Genomic DNA, 22611 nt, shown 5'->3' on the forward strand with positions numbered 1-22611 from the left:
ACACTAGTTCACCAGTGCAGCCAGTACACCAGTGCAGCCATAACACTAGTTCACCAGTGCAGCCAGTACACCAGTGCAACCATAACACTAGTTCACCAGTGCAGCCATAACTCTAGTTCACCAGTGCAGCCACAACACTAGTTCACCAGTGCAGCCACAACACTATTTCACCAGTGCAGCCACAACACTATTTCACCAGTGCAGCCATAACACTAGTTCACCAGTGCAGCCATAACTCTAGTTCACCAGTGCAGCCACAACTCTAGTTCACCAGTGCAGCCACAACACTATTTCACCAGTGCAGCCATAACACTATTTCACCAGTGCAGCCATAACACTAGTTCACCAGTGCAGCCATAACTCTAGTTCACCAGTGCAGCCACAACACTAGTTCACCAGTGCAACCATAACACTAGTTCACCAGTGCAGCCATAACACTAGTTCACCAGTGCAGCCATAACTCTAGTTCACCAGTGCAGCCACAACACTAGTTCACCAGTGCAACCATAACACTAGTTCACCAGTGCAGCCATAACTCTAGTTCATCAGTGCAGCCACAACACTATTTCACCAGTGCAGCCACAACACTATTTCACCAGTGCAGTCAGTTCACCAGTGCAGCTATAACACCAGTACAACCATAACACTGGTTCACCGGTGCAGCCATAACACTAGTTCACCAGTGCAGCCATAACACTAGTTCACCAGTGCAGCCAGTACACCAGTGCAACCACAACACTATTTCACCAGTGCAGCCACAACACTATTTCACCAGTGCAGCCACAACACTAGTTCACCAGTGCAGCCATAACACTAGTTCACCAGTGCAGCCAGTACACCAGTGCAGCCATAACACTAGTTCACCAGTGCAGCCAGTACACCAGTGCAACCATAACACTAGTTCACCAGTGCAGCCATAACTCTAGTTCACCAGTGCAGCCACAACACTAGTTCACCGGTGCAGCCACAACACTAGTTCACCAGTGCAGCCATAACACTAGTTCACCAGTGCAGCCATAACACTAGTTCACCAGTGCAGCCAGTACACCAGTGCAACCATAACACTAGTTCACCAGTGCAGCCATAACTCTAGTTCACCAGTGCAGCCAGTACACCAGGTGCAGCCACAACACTATTTCACCAGTGCAGCCACAACACTAGTTCACCAGTGCAGCCAGTACACCAGGTGCAGCCACAACACTATTTCACCAGTGCAGCCACAACACTAGTTCACCAGTGCAGCCATAACACTAGTTCACCAGTGCAGCCACAACACTAGTTCACCAGTGCAGCTATAACACTAGTTCACCAGTGCAGCCACAACACTAGTTCACCAGTGCAGCCACAACACTAGTTCACCAGTGCAGCCACAACACTAGTTCACCAGTGCAGCCATAACACTAGTTCACCAGTGCAGTCAGTTCACCAGTGCAGCCATAACAGTAGTACACATGATCCAGATGAAGGTGTGACAGGTTGTCTTCACAATATACCCAAAATCCCCAGGAACAGAATGAGATAGCTGCAACACGCCGCTAAAAACAACTCACACAAGGAATCATGGGAGGGGGAACGAGGTGGACGCACTGTTTTCTGTACTACAGATACACATATAGAATAGAGTATGTACTGTGTGTACTTGACGTTACCTTGTTCAGTCGTCCCTCTCTGTCTCCAAGAAAGGCGATGGTGTGTCCCGCCTCTGTCGCAGTGGTGACAGAGGTCAGCTGGGTGGTGGAGGTGAATGTGGGCGTGGCCCTGAGCGGCACAGCGCTGGCGATGGGGTTCGGGGTGTGTTCCCCCCCACAGGGGTACTCTGAGAGAGAGTCCTTGAACACGAATGGGGAGAGAGAGAGAGAGAGAGAGAGAGAGAGAGAAAGTTTAAGCTCCGTTAGCTTCTGTCTTTGTCTTCTGATGAGCTCAAGCCATCAAAGTATTTAACACACCTGTCCACATAACATCATCATAACAACAACAACAAGGTTTCTGCTTGTTTCAAGTTGAAACAGGGACATTTCACTGCAGGGCTCCAGACAAACTTTCTGCCTTTGTTGCAGTGGTGCACCGCCACATGTATATGTATTTTGTATATTCTAACCTTCTGTAATTTCACATACACACTGATAGTTATGTAAATGATAGTAAACAGAAACACCTGCAGGGAAATGTTGGTCTCTTCTCTCCGCTGCTCAGACCTCAGGTCAGTCTGAGCAGGGCCGAGGAGAATTTTAAGTTTTTCTCCGCTGTTTTGACTGCTTTTACCAAGATTCACGGTGACGATCGTGAATAAGAGGAAATAAATACTGTACGATAAAGAGATCAGGTTGGACTGGTGTCAACTACACAATTCAGAATCCAGCAGGCGACGCCGCGGACACTACGTCTATTCTTTTATACAGTCAAAAACGCAGAAACCCGTGGAGATATTTTCTGTGAAGGCACCCGGTGAGAAACTTATCAGGACTGAAGGAAGCACAGTCTTGTAAGTGTTTGAAACAGACTCAGACCAGGACACAAGTACACTGAGCGTCACTTTGTGTTGAACAGTGGTGGGGACATTTAAGGGCTCAGATTAGAGTTGTGACAAAACATGATCAATCAATCAGTCATTTATTATTTATCCCAAATGGGCAATTTGGAGTGGCAATGAACGTATACACCGGATTCCTTACACAAATGCAACGCTGGTCGTCCTAGCTGAAAACAAAAGGCATTGACAACAATAAAATATATGTACGCCTATCACACCACTGACATTCTGCACTACAGCAATTATCCCACACTACAATATGATATTTTGCGCAACTTTTACATAAATAAGATATAACCCTGCAGATAAAATACCACAGACAGGATATAATGCATCTCAGTTCCGATACATAGCTGCTCCAATCTCTTGTTGGCGTGATCATCGTCGACCATCCCCTCAACATCAGTAAGGTGGCGACCTCCTCCTGCTATTTGCATCTGAGGCTTGGGTGGAGACGGGATGAAGGAGTTCTTTCCTGTTTTTTCTGGCAATAGGGGCTTTTAAGCGCAGGCCAGATGGTAGTAGAGTAAACTCAGTTAAGAGGATGAGCGAATAGCCGTTGCTTTTATAAGCACACGCTTAATGTATGTATTTTACTAATTTTATATTTATCTTAAACGTGTATTTTAGTCTTTTCAATGTTTTCATGCTTTTATCTTGTATTGTTTCTGTATCATTGTCTTTATACTTGTTAAAGCACTTTGTAACTTGTTTTTGAAAAGTGCTCTACAAATAAAGATTATTATTATTATAATTATTATTATAATAATGAATATATGATTCAGACTGCTAAACTAAACACCCACTATCTTGCTGGCTGCTTTAGTGATCCTATCTTTGATACCAAGGTTACCAGACCAGCAGCTGATGGAAAATGAAATGACAGATTCAATGAAAGCTCTGACATTAGAGTCTTGTCTATCTGAAATTTAGCGAGTTTCCTTAAACAAAAAGAAGATGATGTACTTTATTTATGTAAAGGGGAACACAAAATTTAGGTGGCAGGTGACAATTCAGAATATAAAAATATACTGGAATATCATACGGTAATCAATAAATAGTTGTTGTTTTTTTACCTTAAGTAATTTTTTTGCACAATGCAAATCTGTTTTTTTTCCTTTTTTTTAAAAAAATTGCATGTTATTTACATTTGTTGTGTAACATTTCTTGTTGCAAGCTATTTTTCAGAACATTTTTAACAAATGCTTTCAAAAAGTGGTGGGGACACGTCGCCTACGCTGAGCAGGTCAATTTTTTAAAAACATGCATTTCCATTCGTCTTTAAACTGATGTTTTTATTCACAAAGTCACTGCAGTTTAATCTGTGTGTGTGTGTGTGTGTGTGTGTGTGTGTGTGTGTTATGTGGGTCAGACCGGTCCGACCAGCTGTGTGTACCTCTGTGTGTTTGACTGACAGCTGTCTGGCGATAAATCCAGCTGCTGAGGATAACGGCTCTAATCCACACACACAGAATTAAGGTCAGCAGTGAGATGGATGTGACCATCGACAGCTTCTTACCAAACCAGCTGTTAATCTGTGATGTCACGACATGTAAACTGTGACGTCGTCAGATGTCGCATTTGGCCGCTGACCGAGAGCTCACTGATCAATCAATGCGATCGACTCTCGGTGGAATCGCAGATGACGAAACATTTTATCTGGTTTATCTATAAAATCTATCAGTCCCAGGATATATGTTAATTTAACCACATCACACAACGCCCGTCTTTGTGTTCTCTGGTATGGAGCCTGGACAGCTGACCCCGTGACCCAGTGCATGCTGGGAACAGCTCCTCATGTGTGGGCGGAGTATCCGGACACGCTGACACACTGCTGCTGGCATGTGCGTTACTAACATTTACAACTGGACAGACTTTCAATACCAGCATTTATAAATTCTTCATATCACTAAATCTAAAAACTCTGGTTTATTCACCTCTGGAGGGAAAAGACGTCCTACTTTACGTTCTGACATCATTCACCATCTGACCAGCAGGTGTCGCATGGACACGCTGCTCCTACCTCCTCCCACTAGCCGTCTTCATGAGACAGGAAACTGCAAGTCTGAAGGCCAACTTATACTTCTGCGACCAGTCTAAACCGAAGGTCGTGCACGTAGCCGCCATGAGCATTTATGCTACTGTGTCGACCTCTCGTTGACTCTATAAAAGGAGCGGGGGAGTAGTCACCGAGACGTCACCCGTTGGTCTGTGGACGTCCGTTTTGAAGCTTTGAGTGCGAAACAAAAACTCAAAAATTTATTATTTTAGTTAATTTACATAAGTTACACAAAGAGAAAGCAGCAGAGCCACAAAGACTAAAACTAATAAAAACTAAACTAAAATTTAAAACAAAAACGAAATAAAACAACAGTGATGAAGTTAAGAGAGTTCATCTCTGCTGCAGGCTACATTAGCCGCTGCTAGCATAGAATACCACAATCTACCACCTCGTCAGAGGGAGAATTGCACTGTGGGTAATGTAGGCACCACATTCTGAAGAAGAATGTGCGGAGGACTCGTTTAACGAGTCATAACTCTTTGCTGTGCCAAGTCACGATCAACAAGTCATGTGATGCTTCGACCGTTCTCTTCGTACGGAGTGAGAACACGTTTATGTTACATCCATAAACTGTGTTAACTGTTTTAAACCTCCAGTTTGGCATTTTGGCCGTCGCCATCTTGTTTTTTTGGAGCCAGACGTGACCATATTTGGACGAGAGGGTGGAGCTAGTTAGCTTGGTTAGCAAGGTGCATCTGTAATTCACATTAACTGTGATATTAGCTGGGATGCTAATTTTAGCTAGCGACAAAACGGCTTAAAACAAAACGTACTAACTGGAAAATGAACAGCCGATTCCTGATGAGCTTTTTCAGCGGCGCTGGTTAAATTTACACAGAGCATCAGATACGAGTCGCCTCTATCCTGATTGACAGGTCGTCAATCAGCTTGTAGCCCCGCCCTAAAGCCTCCCCTGCTTCCTGGTCTCTGTTCCTCTAAATGGGACCATAATTTACTAAATGAACATCATGCTGTGTTGAAGAAGACTTGAAACTAGCGACTGAGACCAGAAACTCATCAGGAAAGTGTTTACTGAGGGAATAAATCAGCTGACAAGTAGAAACATTTTCTATATAGGGCTGTTATCACGATAAAAACATTTCATATGACTCGATATCGATAATTATCGCGATAAATATCAAATTATTATTTCTTTCAAGTTTAAAGTCTGATTTTTGCCCTTGAATATAAATTGAAGGGCCAGATGGTTAATTGTGAGGTTAAACTCTACTTTATGGTCAGAACGTGACAAACACTTGATGCCAAACATCAGAATACTTCAAATATCTGAGGTTGAACATTCAAAATAATTATTTTTCAAAAAATATTATTTAATATAATTTTGAAATATGATATTTTTTGAAAAATATGATTAGTAACTCTTCTTTCAGTACCTTTTCTTCAACCAAATAAACATCTTAATATAAAAATTAAGTGCTAATTTGTTTTGCTATTTTGTTTCTGATGAATTAAATCAAATATTTGCTGACGATATATTGAACATTTGTTATTTTGTTACTGAGGAAAATTATATTGTGATAATTATCATTATTGTTTTATTGCCCAGCCCTGCTTCTATTTATCCCATTTCTTTCTGCAGCTGCTGGAGTCGCCCCCTGCTGGCCGTTAGAGAGGATGCAGGTTTAAGGCTCTGCTTGGTTTGTCTCGACTTCCGCTGGTCGGGCCGAGTAACTTCCTGTTAGCCCTCCGCTTCCTTGAATGGGGGTAAAATGATAATGATGCAGCTCTTCTGGACTTTCCAAATGTTATCGAATCTTAGTGTGTGTCAGGCTGCAGTGCGGCGCAGGCGGCGAAGCATGGGCTGCGGCACAACCGCAACGTAGATTCAAAGCTGGTCCTAAAGCTCGACGTACAGAACCCTTACGGACCATCCGGGCTGAACCTTGCGTGCTCACCTTTGGTAATTTCAGACATTTTGATGACACGGCGTATTCGATGTAGGCCTCTTCCTGTCCGCTGCTTCCTCGTCCTCCCTCCGTGTAACACACTTCCTGTGCTTTCCGCAGCATGGCGTCCAGCTCCGCCATCCCGTAAACGCACAGCGCCGAGCGAGCGGTCGCTACAGGCGTGGATGCTTGTCCCGCTGCCATGACGACGAACAGGGCGGGTTCACCCGAGTGGTTTCCTAACCACGCCCCCTGAGCCAGGTTGTACCCGCCGTGGCACAGCAGCGGCACCTCCACGTACGAGTAGAAGCTGCGGTCGGAGGTGCAGAGCCGGGAGGCGTAGGTCCGGTACTCCTTCTTGTGCCACATGTCCCGTCGAGAGAACAGGAAGTACACGTGGTTGCCGTGGGCGATGGCCTTCACAAAGTGGTTGTTGTACTCGGAGTAACTTCCTACGACGAGCTTCCCCAGCTCCTCCTCCTGAGAGAACGCCCGGCGAGGTGGGACCACGGGAAACAGGCGCCGCGTCGTGATGGGCGGGATATCACCGGGACCTTTACTGGTGTAGCCTCGACCAACCAGCATCAAACGCAGGACGCCGCCGGCCCCCTCCTGTTTGTTCTCTGTGGTTATCACCACGGCGACGGTGGAGACTCGGGGGTCGTTGGCAGCGACGTACTGAGTGTCGACGGGGTTGGACGTCTGATAGATGAGCTGAGAGATGTTGGACAGACTCCTACAGGAGCAGAGAAGAAGAAATCATATCCAATCAGCTCACTGTCGCTTGATTTCTAAAATGACCATAAATCACCATAGACTGCGTTACCTCTTGTCACAGATCCCCTGATAGAGCGAACCGCAGACGATCAGACTCCCTGGCTCCGCCCCCTGCCCCGCCTCCACCAGCAGCAGTTTGTTGTGGTTGTGCGTGGGCGTGGCCGAGGGGCAGTCCTGGGGCACGATCGGGGGGAGGCAGTCCGGGGAGTCCAGGTGAGGGCCGGTCCTCACGTGTGACATCACCTCCAGGTCAGAGGTCAGCTGGTAGAGGTGGTCGACCCCACCCACATAGAGGCGCCCCGTCCCCGGGTCCAGCACCAGGTGAGAGAGGGGGGCGTCATGTAGCTCCACAAAGACATCGGCGGGATGGGAGGGAGGGGGGAGGATGAGGAGGAGGAGGAACGGGAGGATGGAGGAGGCCAACATGGCAGCTCCTCTTTACCTGCCGCAGGTGAGAGAGAGAGCGACATTACAACTCAGCAGCAAACATGAAGTCACAGAGGTCACATTTATTTCTACAACGTCGGCCGACACAAGCGCTTTTCAAACAGCTGCAGAGGTCCAAGAAGAGAAAGATCAAACGGGACAGGACCGGCCTTTATCGTCACAACGACCGCACATTTAACAACACAGTCACAGTGGAATCACATCAACGCTTCCATTATACCCAGCGGTTACCTGTTCGCCCACAGCAGCCATACTGCTGGATGCTGCACGACACACACATTCACATCCAGGCAAGTCACAAAGTGCAAAATCCCCTTTAACGCCGATTTCACATTTTCCACAAATTAAATTCTCCTAAATGCTGCACCAACTCCTCCTCATCTCTTGCTTCCTACAAGTTTAATTGATAATGAAATTAAAGAAAACCTCTTCAGCCTGCGCCAGCGGGCGGCAATTTCTGGCCCACAGCCAGATTGCTTTGATAGAAGACAAATGGATAAATAAATTCATAGCGACTGGCGGGGCTGGGCGGTATATCGGTATAATATATAGTTCGATGTTGAGTTAATTTCTGCCGGCGTTTGCTCCTCTCTCCCCCTCACCGCACAGCCCCGCCCCTCCCTGTGCGTCTATATATAGTAATATATTAATATTTATCCTGATAATTATTGATGTCATATGATCGCCCAGCCATACTGTAAAATTAACTGGATTGAGGTGGGAAATCAGGAACCAGTTAAAAACCTGGCAGCAGCGTTTTCCACTTTTCCACAGACCGACGAGTTTATCTGTTTGTCAAATACCAGAGTCAAAAATCAACCCAAGGTCATCAGCTCAGATAACACAAGCTGTGTTTCCCCTTGAGGAACCTTTTCTTGTATATAATACCAGGATCTAATATCGGCTACGTGTCTGGTTTCCCGCTGGAACCGGCTCAGGCCCCACATTCAGCTGCAGGTGTGTGAAGGTTTTTGCAGCTGATTCACGCTCAGTTTGATCCCGTTAGCTCAGACGGGCTTCGGGCCACGCAGGGACAGAGACCAGAGAAACACTTGTGACAGGAGTCCTGCAGATTTAGCCACAAAAGGAAACCAGAGACTTTCTGATGACGGGAATGCAGATTAGAGTTGTTGCTGTCTAAGGACACAGTGACTGCAGCGTGAGAGTTTATCAGACAGATGAATGTTTGTTTCATTTACAGGTCCGAGGTCATCCAGCTCAAACTCAGCACTTTTAATAAAAGACATTTTACAGGAAACGTCTCCAAATCTTTTTCATCAGATGTCGTCAGGTTCCTACAAACTAAAAGCCACAGATCATCCTCAGCAGGATGCATCTATCGATCATTTTTTCATTCAGTAATCTCCTAATTACTGGACCTTTTGTGACAGCGACATGTCATATGTTGTTTCCAGAGTCCAAAGCGACCAACAATCCGAAACAAACAAAAGACCTCAAATCCTCACAGAGGAAACTGGGGAACGTGTTTGGTTAAGTGGAACGATGGATCCGGTCTCAGATTGCTGCAGGTGGTTTATTTGAATCAGCTCAGCTACAACAGAACAGCCTGAAACTGATCTGTGATCTCAGCTTTTCATTTTAAATCCTCTAAGGAGTCACCTTCGACCCACAAAGAGATCCATGTGAACGGCGAGCCGGACCGCGAGCGACTCACCTGAGCAGGTGAAGCTCGGCCCCGCAGAGCTCCTTATGTGTCTCTTCCCCCCTTTTTTGAAGTTATTAATAAAATATATTTTGCTGCTTCACACTTTTCATCCGACGGTCAAACTGTGGAATAACGTCGCCATGGCAACACACCCGTATCCACGGCAACGCAGTGAAAAACGGCTCAAACCTCCGGTGGTTTGGTTCCTGACTGGTTTTTAAAACTGGTCTCAAACTGGTTTCTTTCGGCTCGTCTTCCAGACTCACCGGGACCCCGACATGTTCCTGCTCTCCAGAGGATCCACCACCTCACTGATCTTTCCTCTAGCGCCACCATCAGGGCAAACTTCACATGCTGCTGAGACTAATACCGTCTTGGTCCGAAATGTAAGACGAAAATACTTTGAAGATCTGGTTCTTATAAAGAAAATAATTTTAGTTGAAAAAAAATATATTAAATAAAACAAGGTAAGTTTTTATTTCATCTTTCTTCATCTTTTAAATAAAATAAAAGTTATCAATATCTTTTTAAAGGTTCAGTGTTTAAATTTTAGTGGCATCTAGTGGTGAGGGTAGCAAATTGCAACCAGTGGCTCACGGTGCAGTCAGGTGCTCCTTGAATGGTCTCATTTGAGAAGTCGTTCTTCCGACTTCAGTGTGTGTTCATGTGCTCTTAAATCAGAATGTGGAATCAACATGGACGCTGTTACAAAGATGTGTTGGATGATCAGAGCGTATAAACAACACGCAGAAATCCAGTTCACACTACGTGGACAGCAAACTAACCTTTATAACCAGATTACAAATTACATGTTCGCAAAATACGTGATCAAAATTATAAAGGCAACACTTTTGTTTTTGCCCCCACTCATGAGCTGAACTCAAAGATCTCCTTTGCCAAGATAATACATCCACCTCACATGTGAAGCATATCAAGATGCTGATCAGACAGAATGGGAATTGCACAGGTGTGTCTTAGACTGGCCACAATAAAAGGCCTTAGACTGGCCACAATAAAAGGCCACTCCAAAATGTGCAGTTCCATCACACAGCACAGCGTGCAGTCGGCATGCTGACTGCAGGAATGTCCACCAGAGCTGTAGCCCCTCTAACATAAGCCGTCTCCAAAGGCGTTTCAGAGAATTTGGCAAAACATCCAACCGGCCTCACAACCGCAGACCACGTGTAACCACACCAGCCCAGGACCTCCACATCCAGCATCTTCACCTCCAAGATGGTCTGAGACCAGCCTCCCGGACAGCTGCTGCAACAATCGGTTTGCATAACCAAAGTATTTCTGCACAAACTGTCTCAGGGAAGCTCATCTGCATGCTCGTCATCCTCATCGGGGTCTCGACCTGACCGCAACTTCGCACAGCCATTAAAGAGGAGTGGACCAACACTCCACAATCAATCAACAACCGGATTAACTCTGTGTGAGGCAAATGGTGGGCACACCAGATACTGACTGGTTTCTGCCCTCCCCCCCTCGGACCACCCAATACAGTGAAACTGCGCATTCTGGAGTGGCCTTTTATAGTGGCCAGCCTAAGGCACACCTGTGAGGAGGATGGATTATCTCGGCAAAGGAGAAGTGCTCACTAACACAGATTTTGACAGATTTGACAGATTTAAGGAGGAAAAAATGATTCTGATATTCCAACACTACATGAATGCACCATCGGTTTCCGCTCACCCCTCCCTTTCCAAGCGAGCAGGAGAAGCTACGGTGGTATATTGCATTTCTGTCAATAGATCCTCCGGAATAATACACAGAGTGACATAAATTTACGTTACTCATTAACTGTGTTCCTGTTGGTTACATCGGTCGGTAATCTGCCAAAGTCAGTAAATGTTGTATATTTCCTGAACGCTTTCCTGAATAATTCAAATGACTTTCAGAGATTGTTTACTGTAACCAGCTCTCTAATAACATTTTTACCTGCAGAACAGGTTCTGCTATATGATAGTATGCTGTGGAGCGAGACGTCTGCTGCCACCGTGACCCGGCACGCGATAAGAGGCAGAAGATGGACGGAGTTTTTATGATTCCAGGAGTTTCCCATCTCTGAGTTCACCTGAGATCATCAGAGAACAACCTGCAGGACTATGTCAAGGTGAAAAGAGTCCAGGCATGCAGCTCACCCAGCTGTACGTCACTGCTGCAAAGACGGAGGACAAATCGTGATCTCACCACCGGCAGGATCATTACTCTGCCCGAGGAGCTCAGATTCACACATCTCTACCTGTTAACCTATCAATACATCGTTCTTCTTGCTTTGTGTCTCATTATGTTCCACATGCTCTGCGTCTTAGATGTCAGGTGATGTGGAGAAACAAATTAGGAACAACAGGAAGAGGCTGGAAGGATTTGTAGGACTGTGACTTCTCCGAAATACACAAAGTCAGAACAAGGAAGAAGCTCCGTTCAGTCCTCGCTGACCCTGGTCACGTTTCGTTCGGGGAGTTCAGCTTGCTCCCATCTGGTCGCAGATAAAATCTGCTAATTTGTGTGTGCTGCTGTCAGCCTCCTGAACAGCAGCGACTCATGTTTATGTTTGGGTTTTTTATGTGTGAATGGTTTATGTGTTGGTCGTGCTGATTGTGCTGCTGGCTGTGCAACAAACTGTCCCTCGAGGATAATAAAGATTTACCTTTATATTTATTATATTTATGCGTAATGAGGGTCCAGTGATTCCCAGCAGAGCAGAGGTCTAATATTCCACAAGAAGTGGAAACACTGGTGGTTTGAGAAGTGCTGTAGAAATAAGATTTTCTTTATTAAACAACTAGTGCAGTGCAGTTTTTTCAAAATGTGCAGGGCCGCCGCACACAAATCTGGGCCCTGTGCATAGTTATTCTCAATGGGTCCCTCCCCACATCCACGGCTATTCATTCTAGTATCTTTATGGGCTCTTCTCACATGAGGGCCCTGTATACTCCGTCCCCTCCCCCACCCACCAGTCCGTTGAAGCAGTGGATAAGACACATGCCTTTGGTGTGTGAGACCTGGGTTCGATTCCCACTGTGACCCGTCCACCATTGTGTCCCTGAGCAAGACACTTAACCCCTCGTTGCTCCAGAGGCGTGCGACCTCTGACATATACAGCAGTTGTAAGTCGCTTTGGATAAAAGTGTCAGCTAAATGTAATGTAATGTAATGTTCACTATTGTGTCCCTGAGCGATATTACCCTTGTAAGCCTCTCTGGATGAAGGCGTCAGCTAAATGACTTATTATTATTATTATTAGAGAGATTGATTATGGTGTTCTGCAATTAACAGCAGAGCCTCTAGAGGGCGCTGACAGCGCTGCACACTGATGGACTGGTTAAAGTTCTTTTGGGGTACGTTCACACCGACCCTGTTCAGTCCGGCTGAACCAAACCCTGGAGCGTTGACCTACTATGTGCGGTTTGTTTGGGCAGACTCGGACTGTGGTGCGCACCAAACAACCGCGAATAGGGGGTCTCGTACCGCCGTCAAGTGAACTCTGGAGCGGTTCGTTTCCGGTGTGAACGCCATTCGCCATTGGTACACCTGTCAAATAAAACAAATACATCATATATAATAACAATAATATTGGACTAATTATTATAATATGTAATATTTACGGTTGATGAAAGTTGGCACCTTATTATTGAACTTTTTAATGTAGCATGTAGGGATTTAGCCTAATGCACTGATTCATTCATCCAAGGAGATTAAAACAGATTCTCAAAACATAAGCTGCTGTTTTTTTGCAGTAACTTCACTTTGCCAAACACAAGCAAGTGGTGGTACGATCTGTGATCAGACGTCTGGTGCAGAGTTTCTCTCTAGAAATGTCTGCTTTATTAAATTATTTAATACTCGCTATGAGACGTTCATATGGGAGATCCTCGAAAGTGGCCGATTTTCACTGCGGACCAACTTGATGGAGCTCCAAGATGAAATTTAGAGGGTTGTCGTTTGTCTTTTTCACCGCTGATTGTATGACCAAAAATAATTTGAGGTTTTGCATTTGTGAACACAAACCAGACCGGCTGGAAAATAAAACAAAGCATCATTCTGGCGCTGGTTCGATTCAGGAACCGGACCTTTAGGTGTGAACCCGTCACTGTATGATCCAGTAATATTAAAAAACTGTTTCTCTCCGATACCAAACCCTATTCATCTCTCTCTCTCCTCTTTAACTCATGCTCGCTCTATCCTCCCTCCCGCTGTGTGTTGGTCCAGGCTGAAACCCTGAACGAACACTTGCTGTTTAACTTGCCCAGTGCATGCTGGGAAACACCCAGAGAGGCCTCAGGACACACACACACACACTCATGCTTCAACATTTCCATGGTAATGCTGAACATCCTCTCACACACACACACGCACACACGCACACACAATGGCGGCCTGTCTGTCTGTATGGTAATAATTTCCTCCTTCAGCCTGATGGAGGGAGAGAGAGAGGGGGGAGGTAGAGAGAGGTTCATCTATAATTCATAGAGCTGAAGAGAGAGAGAGAGAGAGAGACAGAAAAAGAGAGAGAGAGGGAGAGAAAGTTGCAGGCTGTCAGGAAGTAAAATGAGAGTTAAAGTTGGAAGAAAGAAAGAGAGAGAGGTTATGAGAAGGACAGAAGAAGGACGAGAGAGAGAGAGAGCTGGAGGCGGTGGAGCGTTAAAGTCAAAAATGAGGAAAAAGACTCGAGAGAGAGAGAAAATAAATGCATGTTTCATCTGCTGAATTCAGATCAGCTGCCTGTCTGTCTGCCTCCCCGCCTGTCTTTGTACGAACGTCTCTCTCTGTTGACAGTATAAAGTGTTTTTATTTCAGACTCAAAGGATTCTGAGGAGGAACGAGCCACACCCAGCCAACGCTGTGTGCGTGTGCAGCAGCTGGTGTATTCATACCAAACAGAGCAGTTGTCAGCTGAGGTCAAAGGTCAAACATCCATTGTTAGTGCAGTTCAGCCTCTGATCAGATTTTTCTCTTAAGACTTCATCATTTAAAACACTTCCTGCTGATGTAAAACCTCAAAGAAAAAGTTCTGTGTGATGCAACTAAGCCTGAAACCTGCGTCCTCTCCAGCAGCCAGCAGGGGGCGACTCCAGCGGCTGCAGAAAGAAGTCTCTAAGAAAATGTTTCTACTTGTCAGCTGATTTATTCCCTCAGTAAACACTTTCCTGATGAGTTTCTGGTCTCAGTCGCTAGTTTCAAGTCTTCTTCAACACAGCACAGTTCATTTAGTAAATTATGGTCCCATTTAGAGGAACAGAGACCAGGAAGCAGGGGAGGCTTTAGGGCGGGGCTACAAGCTGATTGGCGACCTGTCAATCAGGATAGAGGCGACTCGTATCTGCTGCTCTGTTTAACCAGCGCCGCTGAAAAAGCTCATCAGGAGTCAGCTGCTCATTTTTCAGTAAGTATGTTTTGTTCTAAACCTGTTTGTTGCTAGCTAAAATTAGCATCCCAGCTAATATCACAGTTAATGTGAATTACAGATGCACCTTGCTAACCAAGCTAGCTAGCTCCACCCCCTCGTCCAAATATGCTCACGTCTGGTTCCGATAAACCAAGATGGTCATGGCCAAAATGTCAAACTGGAGGCTTCAAAGCGGTAGTCCACAAACCTGACTGACCGGTGTGTCACCACAAACGGCGTTACACTTTACAGCACCAACACGACTCTTCAGCGAGCTATGAGGAGAGGCGAGACGCGTATACAGCGTAAGATCTTTGGAAGGAGCTAGCTCAGTAATCTCAGTATCGATGTCAGGCTGCAAAGAGACCGAAGAAGACGTTGGAGCAACAGGACGAGCGTAAATATCAGACTGGCTTTTACTCGTTGAGCTAAAAGAGCTGAAAGGCTGCAGGACAGACGGCGAGCTGGCCTTCTTCTTCCTGTTGGACTGGTCGGTAATAACTTACTAGCTGCTCGCTGTGTCTTGACGTTTGGCTGTTAGCAAAGATGTAAAGTAATGTCGTCATAAGGAATGCACATGTACAGCCGTGCTTATTTACCACAGCTGTGAGACATAAAAACACACTTTACATAACGTTGCTTTATCTTCTCTCCCGAATCAGCGCTCCAGGTGTATTAACCTGCACGTAACCATGGTAACACCACTGAAGCGGCAGGTGTGTCTTCAGCGACGAAACATTCAGCAGTTTACTTTGTTAAACGCAGCAGTTTGTATCTCACTCCTCTTTTCTCTCCCCCCTCCCCCCCGTATGTAAATGAGGGACAGGCTGCTTTCAGCACGCCGAGGTGATGATTACAGGCTGCCTTACCTCGGGCTCTCACACACACACACACACTGTAACACACACTGCAACACACACACTCTAACACACACACAGTAACACACACATTAACACACACACTGTAACACACACTGCAACACAGTACACACACACACACACACACACACACTGTAACACACACTGCAACACAGTAACACACACACACACACAGCAACACAGTAACACACACACACACACACACTGCAACACAGTAACACACACACACACACACACACTGCAACACACACACACTAACACACACACAGTAACACACACATTAACACACACACTGCAACACAGTAACACACACACACACACAGTAACACACACACACAGTAACACACACATTAACACACACACAGTAACACACACACCTCCACCCCCATATTATCTCTGTGGTTTGCTGCTGACTCTCACACTCGCTCTTCAAAGAGATGACAGAATCCGACACACACACATATATACAGCTGTGTGTGTTACGGTGTGTGTGTGCGTAGTTAAATTTCTTCTCTTTGTTCATTTCCTCTTCTTCGCTCTCTGGGACTCTCCCTCAGTTTGTCCTACTTTTGGCTGCGGAGCCTCCGAGCAGCAGCAGACTGACCTGAACACAGCAGGTGTGGCGGTTTTTATGGCTGCAGCGAGCGGCTACGTTCATTTTTCATCTGTCGCTCGTCTTCTCCGTTCTCACGCCTGTCTGAATCACACCTGGATTACATTTGTCACCCTCATAAAATGATGATTATCAATAGTGAGAAATCCTGTTCATTGCTGTGTAAATTGCGAGTTTATACTTCGCCGCAGCCGTCATAGCTTTTACACTTGGTGAGTCGCTCTGCAGTTACAGCGCGAAAACGCTAGTTGGTGGTGGGGTTTGTATGCAACTGGTAAGTTTATTTTTGGATAACCTCTTGAGATGAACAATCTCGTTTTCAAGGGGGTCCAACACAAAACACAAAAGTGGTTATACAATCAAAGAAGCACAATCACAAGAGACAAACAGGAGACGTACATTCATAGAAAAAGAAAGAGGCTCTCAACCCTCCCGCACAACATTCCCACAAACCTGCATCACCCACAGAAATACATAGAGCTTTATATTAAAAGGCGTTTCTGACGATTTCTTTCTTTGTCTTGGGGACAAGAAAGAAAGGTTGCTGAGTGTGTCTAAGGGAGTATGATGAGGTGCATGCTTGTTTTCGGTAAGAGGGAATTGAATTATTCAAATTTAAGGTACCGCTGAGACTCTCAAAACAGCATACCATGATTTCTTCTTATTCAGTAATAGTTTATAGAGAAAAACCCACTTCTGAATGGAGGTGAAGTCAAGTTGTAGAGATCCTTCAATTGTATATTTGTTGAAATTAGATGTGTTAATCACAGTGTCGTCAGCATACACATGTAGTTTACAGTAAGAGCTGACTTTGGGAAGGTCGTTAGTAAAAATTGAGAAAAGAAGTGGTGTTACGGATGTTCCTTGTGGAAACCCCCTCTCAACAATCATGTTCCACTCTTCCAAACAAGCCGGAAATGTGTAGCAGGAAATTCCAGCCAATCACAGTTCTTGTGGTTCAGTTAGATTTTTGGGGAGGTGTGCCATAACAAGACAAATGGGGAGCAATAATAACTGATGCACTGATCCAGCTGTTCCTACCAGCAGCTGATGTTTCAAGATAAAATATCTCTAAAATCAGATTAACTTGCTTTTGAAACTCTCTCTCATAAGTAGCCAGACCGAGTCCCAACAGGCCCGAGTAGGAGGGAGCGTTTTACAAAGATTGCAGCGCAAACAATCTGGATTCACAGTGATGATCGTGATTAAGAGGATATAAATATTGTACGAGGTTTGACTGGTGTGAGAGGTGGGAAATCAAAAAAAGCAAAACAATGGAAAGCAAAAAGCCTGATTATATGTAACCCATTAGAGTAAAAGGTGAACAAAAAGATTTGGCAGGTAAATTAACTTGTTTTTATTTTTTATTTGACACATTTAAATACGTTTTAAAAGTCGTTTCCTATATTTCCATGTCGCTTTTATGTAAAGCACTTTGAATCGCCCTGTTGCTGAAATGTGCTGTACAAATAAACTTGCCTTGGAGGTCTCAGGAATACCGGACTGTGGTACCGGACTGCGGTACCAAGGCTGACCTTAGCTGAGTAGTACACTCAGTACTTCCACCTTGTTTGTTTCTTCTTTGTTTCCTCTCCCTCTTCTTTCTTACTTTTCCTTCTTTGTCTTTTTTTCTGGTTCAGGGTAATTCTGTCGTCTGTTCTGCTTTATTATTATTCACACACACACACACGTGCACACACATAAACACACACTCCCCTGGTGAGCTCATGAATATTTTCCGGCGCTCTGAGAGGCGAGGACGGTTTGATATCATCGAGGGTGTGTGACAACCGTAACACACACTATCACACATGCGCACACACACACACACACACTTTGAATCCTGCTGGGATTTAAAGTGTGTGTGTTATGAATGTTGTCAGCGGTTGTCACAAAATAGAAAAGTCATTTCCCAAAGACCGTTTTTGGTGTGTGTGTCACAGAGCTGACTGTACACACACACACACACCGTCATCATCATTGGCGTCCCCACAGGAAGTCAATTTGTCACCATGGTGACGCACCTCGTTGCTGCAGGGACAAAACGAGCTGTATGAACACAAACACGCCGTCCCCCGATACCAGCAGTGGTTACAGTGGAGAGGAAGGGGCGTGGCAGCAGGAGGAGGTTTTCGTTTTGTTTTGGGGTTTTTGGAAATGTGGGCGGAGTCTGAGGAGGACGCCGAGGTGCAGGTGTTCCGGACGCTGAAGTGGACTCGTGCTGCATTCACATCGCGTCGTTCAGACCGAAGCTACGATCGGGAACGAGCTCTCAACAAACTGACCGTGAAACTTTCCTGGTTCATTAATCACACTAAGCATGTCAGGTCCAAAATTATTGTTTTATTTTGTTGACACATTAGACTCAAATGTTTCTACAGAGGGAATTTTAGATCTCTCCTTTTATTATTTCATAAATGAAAAAATACTGTCATCAGGCATTAAAAAAAATTTTTTGGGGATAAAATGTTCTATAATTTAGGCTGTGAATGATCTGTAAAAACCTTCAGAATATCGTCAGGAAGACAACTGGAAAGTCCTTAAAAAACAACACGACAAAACTGATAACTGAGTAACAGCCGCCCGCAGAAAGCTAAACCAGGAAGTATCAAAGTGATGGATCTAAACCAATCACATCAGAAATCGACACTAGCCAATCAGATTTCATGTTTATAAATCCACCTCTGTACTTTCACCACTCTTTGCTTCTACAAAGGAAACGACCATATTTGGATCAGACAGCGAGAACGAGCTTTCCAACGGTACCGGCAGGACGCGAAGCATTAACTTTTAGTAGAAATCTACAGACGCACAGAGACAAACTGAAGTAAAATAAACTACTAAAACTGTATTTTGGACGTTTTCTTTCCTCTAGTCTGAAGGAAAAAATGTTAAGGAAGAAAAATTGCCTAAAATCTAACACTTTGTGTTTTTGGCTGCCGTGTGTCGCCGTAAATCAGGACGGTAGGTTTCTTGAAAACTATCTACTATTGTAGTTTATCCAATATTTTAGCACCTTTCCCATAAACATTCCCGGGCTGCTGCTGCTTTCACTCAACATTGGCAGAACAGGAAGAACAGGGAAAAACACCCCCTTTTCCAGCTCAGGAGTGTTCACGTCACAGAGCATCACAACAACAACAGAAACCAACTGACTCACTGAGAGCACAGATCTCACTGTCAGATACAAAGTAGAGTCAGTCTCATGAAGCTTTTAGCTCTATTTTACCTTCCCTCTGCTCCGGCTGGACGTCGCGACGTAGCTGCTGTCGGAAGTTCATTTCCTGTTGCACAGTTTGTTGCTCGAGCACAGAACAGCTTTGTTGCAGTCTTTTTTTCCCCCTGTTGAAACTGTTTAATAGACCGATCATTGTGTTCCTGTCTCAGCTGGGGAAGTGATCCTCAGCCCTCTAGTGCAGTGACTCTCAAAGTGGGCTCCGGGGACCCCCAGGGGTCGTCGAAGGGGGTCCAGAGGGTCCCCAGCAAAAAGGGGAATCATTTATTTTCACTATAATTCCAGGAAAAAAATCAAATGGGGGTCCCTGGACTACTTTGTGTCATTTCAGGGGTCCTTGACGTGAAAAAGTTTGAGAGCCGCTGCTCGAGTGGAGCCGACGACGGTAAACAACTCTGTAAAATAAAATCCCTGCAGCTCAGCGGGCGCCACTGGGCTGCAACGCCAGCTCCCATATTCACAGTGAACATCAGCCTTTCGGTGTCGATGCGTGAACATAAGGAAGAGGTCACTTCACAGGGAGAGTGGACAGGAGGGATGATTACACACACGTGGACACACAGACGTGTCCTTTAAGCAGTGGAAAAGGACACGCTGGATGCAGCGTTTGAGCGCTAAGCCTAAAATAACCCTGCTGTCTGTGTTAAACTGCAGGACTTTTCTTTGTCCTCAGCAGATTTCTTTGTCTCAGTCTGAACTATTTCCTGCAGCAGGACTCAGTTTGATTCTGGGCCGTTGTGTTCTGATCCGATCCGAGCTGAATGAAGCTAATTCCTCTTTTCTCCTCAGACTGAGGGGGAGCGTCCATCGAGTTTTAAACAGCAACTCTGCGCCGTCACATAATCATCAGTTAATGCCGGTTAGTTGTATTGATGACGAGGCTGCGGAGCTGCTATTCCCGTCCCTCTGCCTCTAATCTGGATTAAAACCTGTTTGTATTGACAGCAGATGTAAACACACGCAGCGTTCTGTGTTTGACAAGAAGATCAGATCAGAATAAGAAGAATTAGAGATTTTCCTCAGTTTAATCCAGAACAGAAGATCAGAATAATAAGTGAATAACAGCAGATCACAGAGCAGATTAACAGCAGACGCTCAGTCCTCCCCGCAGGAGGGAAACAACATCTTCACGGTCTAAAAATATCTGAAACTCGGAGGAATTAGACGATGATTACATTTGGACTGAGGTGCAGTTCTATATCCCACATCACTGACCACCAACATGTAATCAGTCCTGTTGTTGTCAGTGAGGAGGACGGGCTGAAGGACGGACCGACCTTTTCCACTACAGAGAACTTAAATGACCTGTAACCTGGAGCTTCTCATAGCCTGCACCTGTAAGAGCCTGTAAGTCTGGGTTCCCACTGGGTTTTACCCACACAGGACCGGATTTACTAACATCCTGAGTAAAGAGCACTAAATTGCGTGTGCATTCTAAAATATTGCACGTGCAATTTTAGTACCTGTTATGGGTGATTTACTAAGAATTATTGCATAGAGGACAACAGGAGCAGTATTTAATGTATTTAAATGAGGGTTTCCGCCATGGAGAGTCGGGAGGGAAAACAGCCACTGCGTAAAAACCTGTTGTTTCATTCAGTGGAAATCGTCTGTACCTGCCCATCCTGCCTGAGATGGCACTAAGTACTTGGACAGCACACCTGAAAAACTGCTTTGGGAAACCCCAGCAGAAACAGATGCAGTACGCCAGGAAATGTCAGCAGATCGTGCTTCATCCAGCCAGAGGTAACGACCACCGACCGTCCGCTCCGCGATCTCCTGTCCGTGGACGCCCCAACGCCCCATTCCCTCTCCAATACCTACAACGGGTTGTGACGCTGTTATGACCAACACGCTGTGAACAGCTGGTGATCGTTCCCTCTGGCTGGATGAATTTCACACCTGATCCATGCACTGCAGCAGCTGGGGGCTCCCCGCAGCCCCACGCAACTTTCTAAATTCTTCCATCTCACGGAGAAAAGAAGTCAGGTCGAAACAAAATTTGCTTTACTGGCATGAATGTTAAAACAACAGTTTGGCCAAAGCTAAAGGAAAATACAACAACACTATTCTATTCATAAAGTTCATCAAATAAATAAAATAATTGTATTTCTATATATTGGATATAGAATAATAATATCTAATATTGTTCATTTCTCTACGTCTTCTTTCATTACGCCTGTGTCTCCTTCTCGCATCGATAACAGCAGCCATCTCTGCAACACTTGGTTTGCACCTTCCTTTCAAACGTATTAAATACAGATGCTGCTGCACTCACATGAAAATGCTTTTATGCTTGTTAGATCACACTGCGTGTAGTAAATAAATGTGTTTGCAGGTTATCTTGAAACGCCCCAAACTGCATATTCATTAAGGCAAAAGTAATAAATGAACAACAGCTGCTATCTTTTGAAAGAGGTCACTCTGCGTGCACACCGTTAGTAGATCAGCTTACGTGTTCATTTGCTGGTGATATCAAGTTTGCACACGTTTTTACTCACGCAGACCTTTAGGAAATCTGGCCCTTTGAGTTGAAAAGTGGTGGCAACCTAAGGGCTCAGATTAGGGGTATGTCGCAGGATTGCCTACTGCGATTTTTAAATTGCAATATTTGTTTAAGGCAAAATGTTTTAAATGAAATACCGTCGCGCTGCAGAGATGTCCTGGCCTACGCATCATATTCTGTAGACTTAAAACATCTTAGTTTGGTACAGATCAAAAAATAATCATTTATATATGTTTTTCAATAAAAAATAGAGTATTTAGGTGAAATTGATCAACTCACATCACAATTACAATGTAAATCAAAATATTCACAATTAGATTTTGTTTTCAAAATCGTTCAGCCCTAGAGACGATGAACAATACTGGGGTCCCGAGAACAAGACGAGAAGATTTTAACAGCATTTTGAAGAATAGACAGCGCTGAAATAAATAAGTCTTCCCCCGGAAGATTGAGACTTAAACACTGGAGTTCCTTCATTCTGGAGACATTTTCTGCACAAATTTATGGTAGAAATATCTATTTATATAAAGGGAATCACACTAAATTCAGGTGGCAGGTGACAATTCAATTATATTAATATAAATATATAAAGATGGAA

At 44.9% G+C, this 22611-nt stretch overlaps 1 protein-coding gene across 1 annotated transcript in view; it reads right to left on the reverse strand.

The window, feature by feature from the left end:
- Window positions 1–22611, reverse strand: part of plxnb3 (plexin B3) — a 117645-nt gene that overhangs the window by 37798 nt on the left and 57236 nt on the right. Inside the window, exons 3-5 of the mRNA XM_038722620.1 lie at window positions 7326–7718; window positions 6509–7235; window positions 1650–1829 (exon numbers count right to left, since the gene is read on the reverse strand). Of these exons, the coding sequence (XP_038578548.1) occupies window positions 1650–1829; window positions 6509–7235; window positions 7326–7702 (1284 nt within the window). The 5' untranslated portion in view covers window positions 7703–7718. The remainder of the gene's footprint in view (window positions 1–1649; window positions 1830–6508; window positions 7236–7325; window positions 7719–22611) is intronic.

Source organism: Micropterus salmoides, unplaced genomic scaffold (genome assembly GCF_014851395.1).
Source record: "Micropterus salmoides isolate LMB-PRFRI ecotype aquatic unplaced genomic scaffold, ASM1485139v1 Ms_hic_scaffold_16, whole genome shotgun sequence".
NCBI classification, from domain to species: domain Eukaryota; kingdom Metazoa; phylum Chordata; class Actinopteri; order Centrarchiformes; family Centrarchidae; genus Micropterus; species Micropterus salmoides.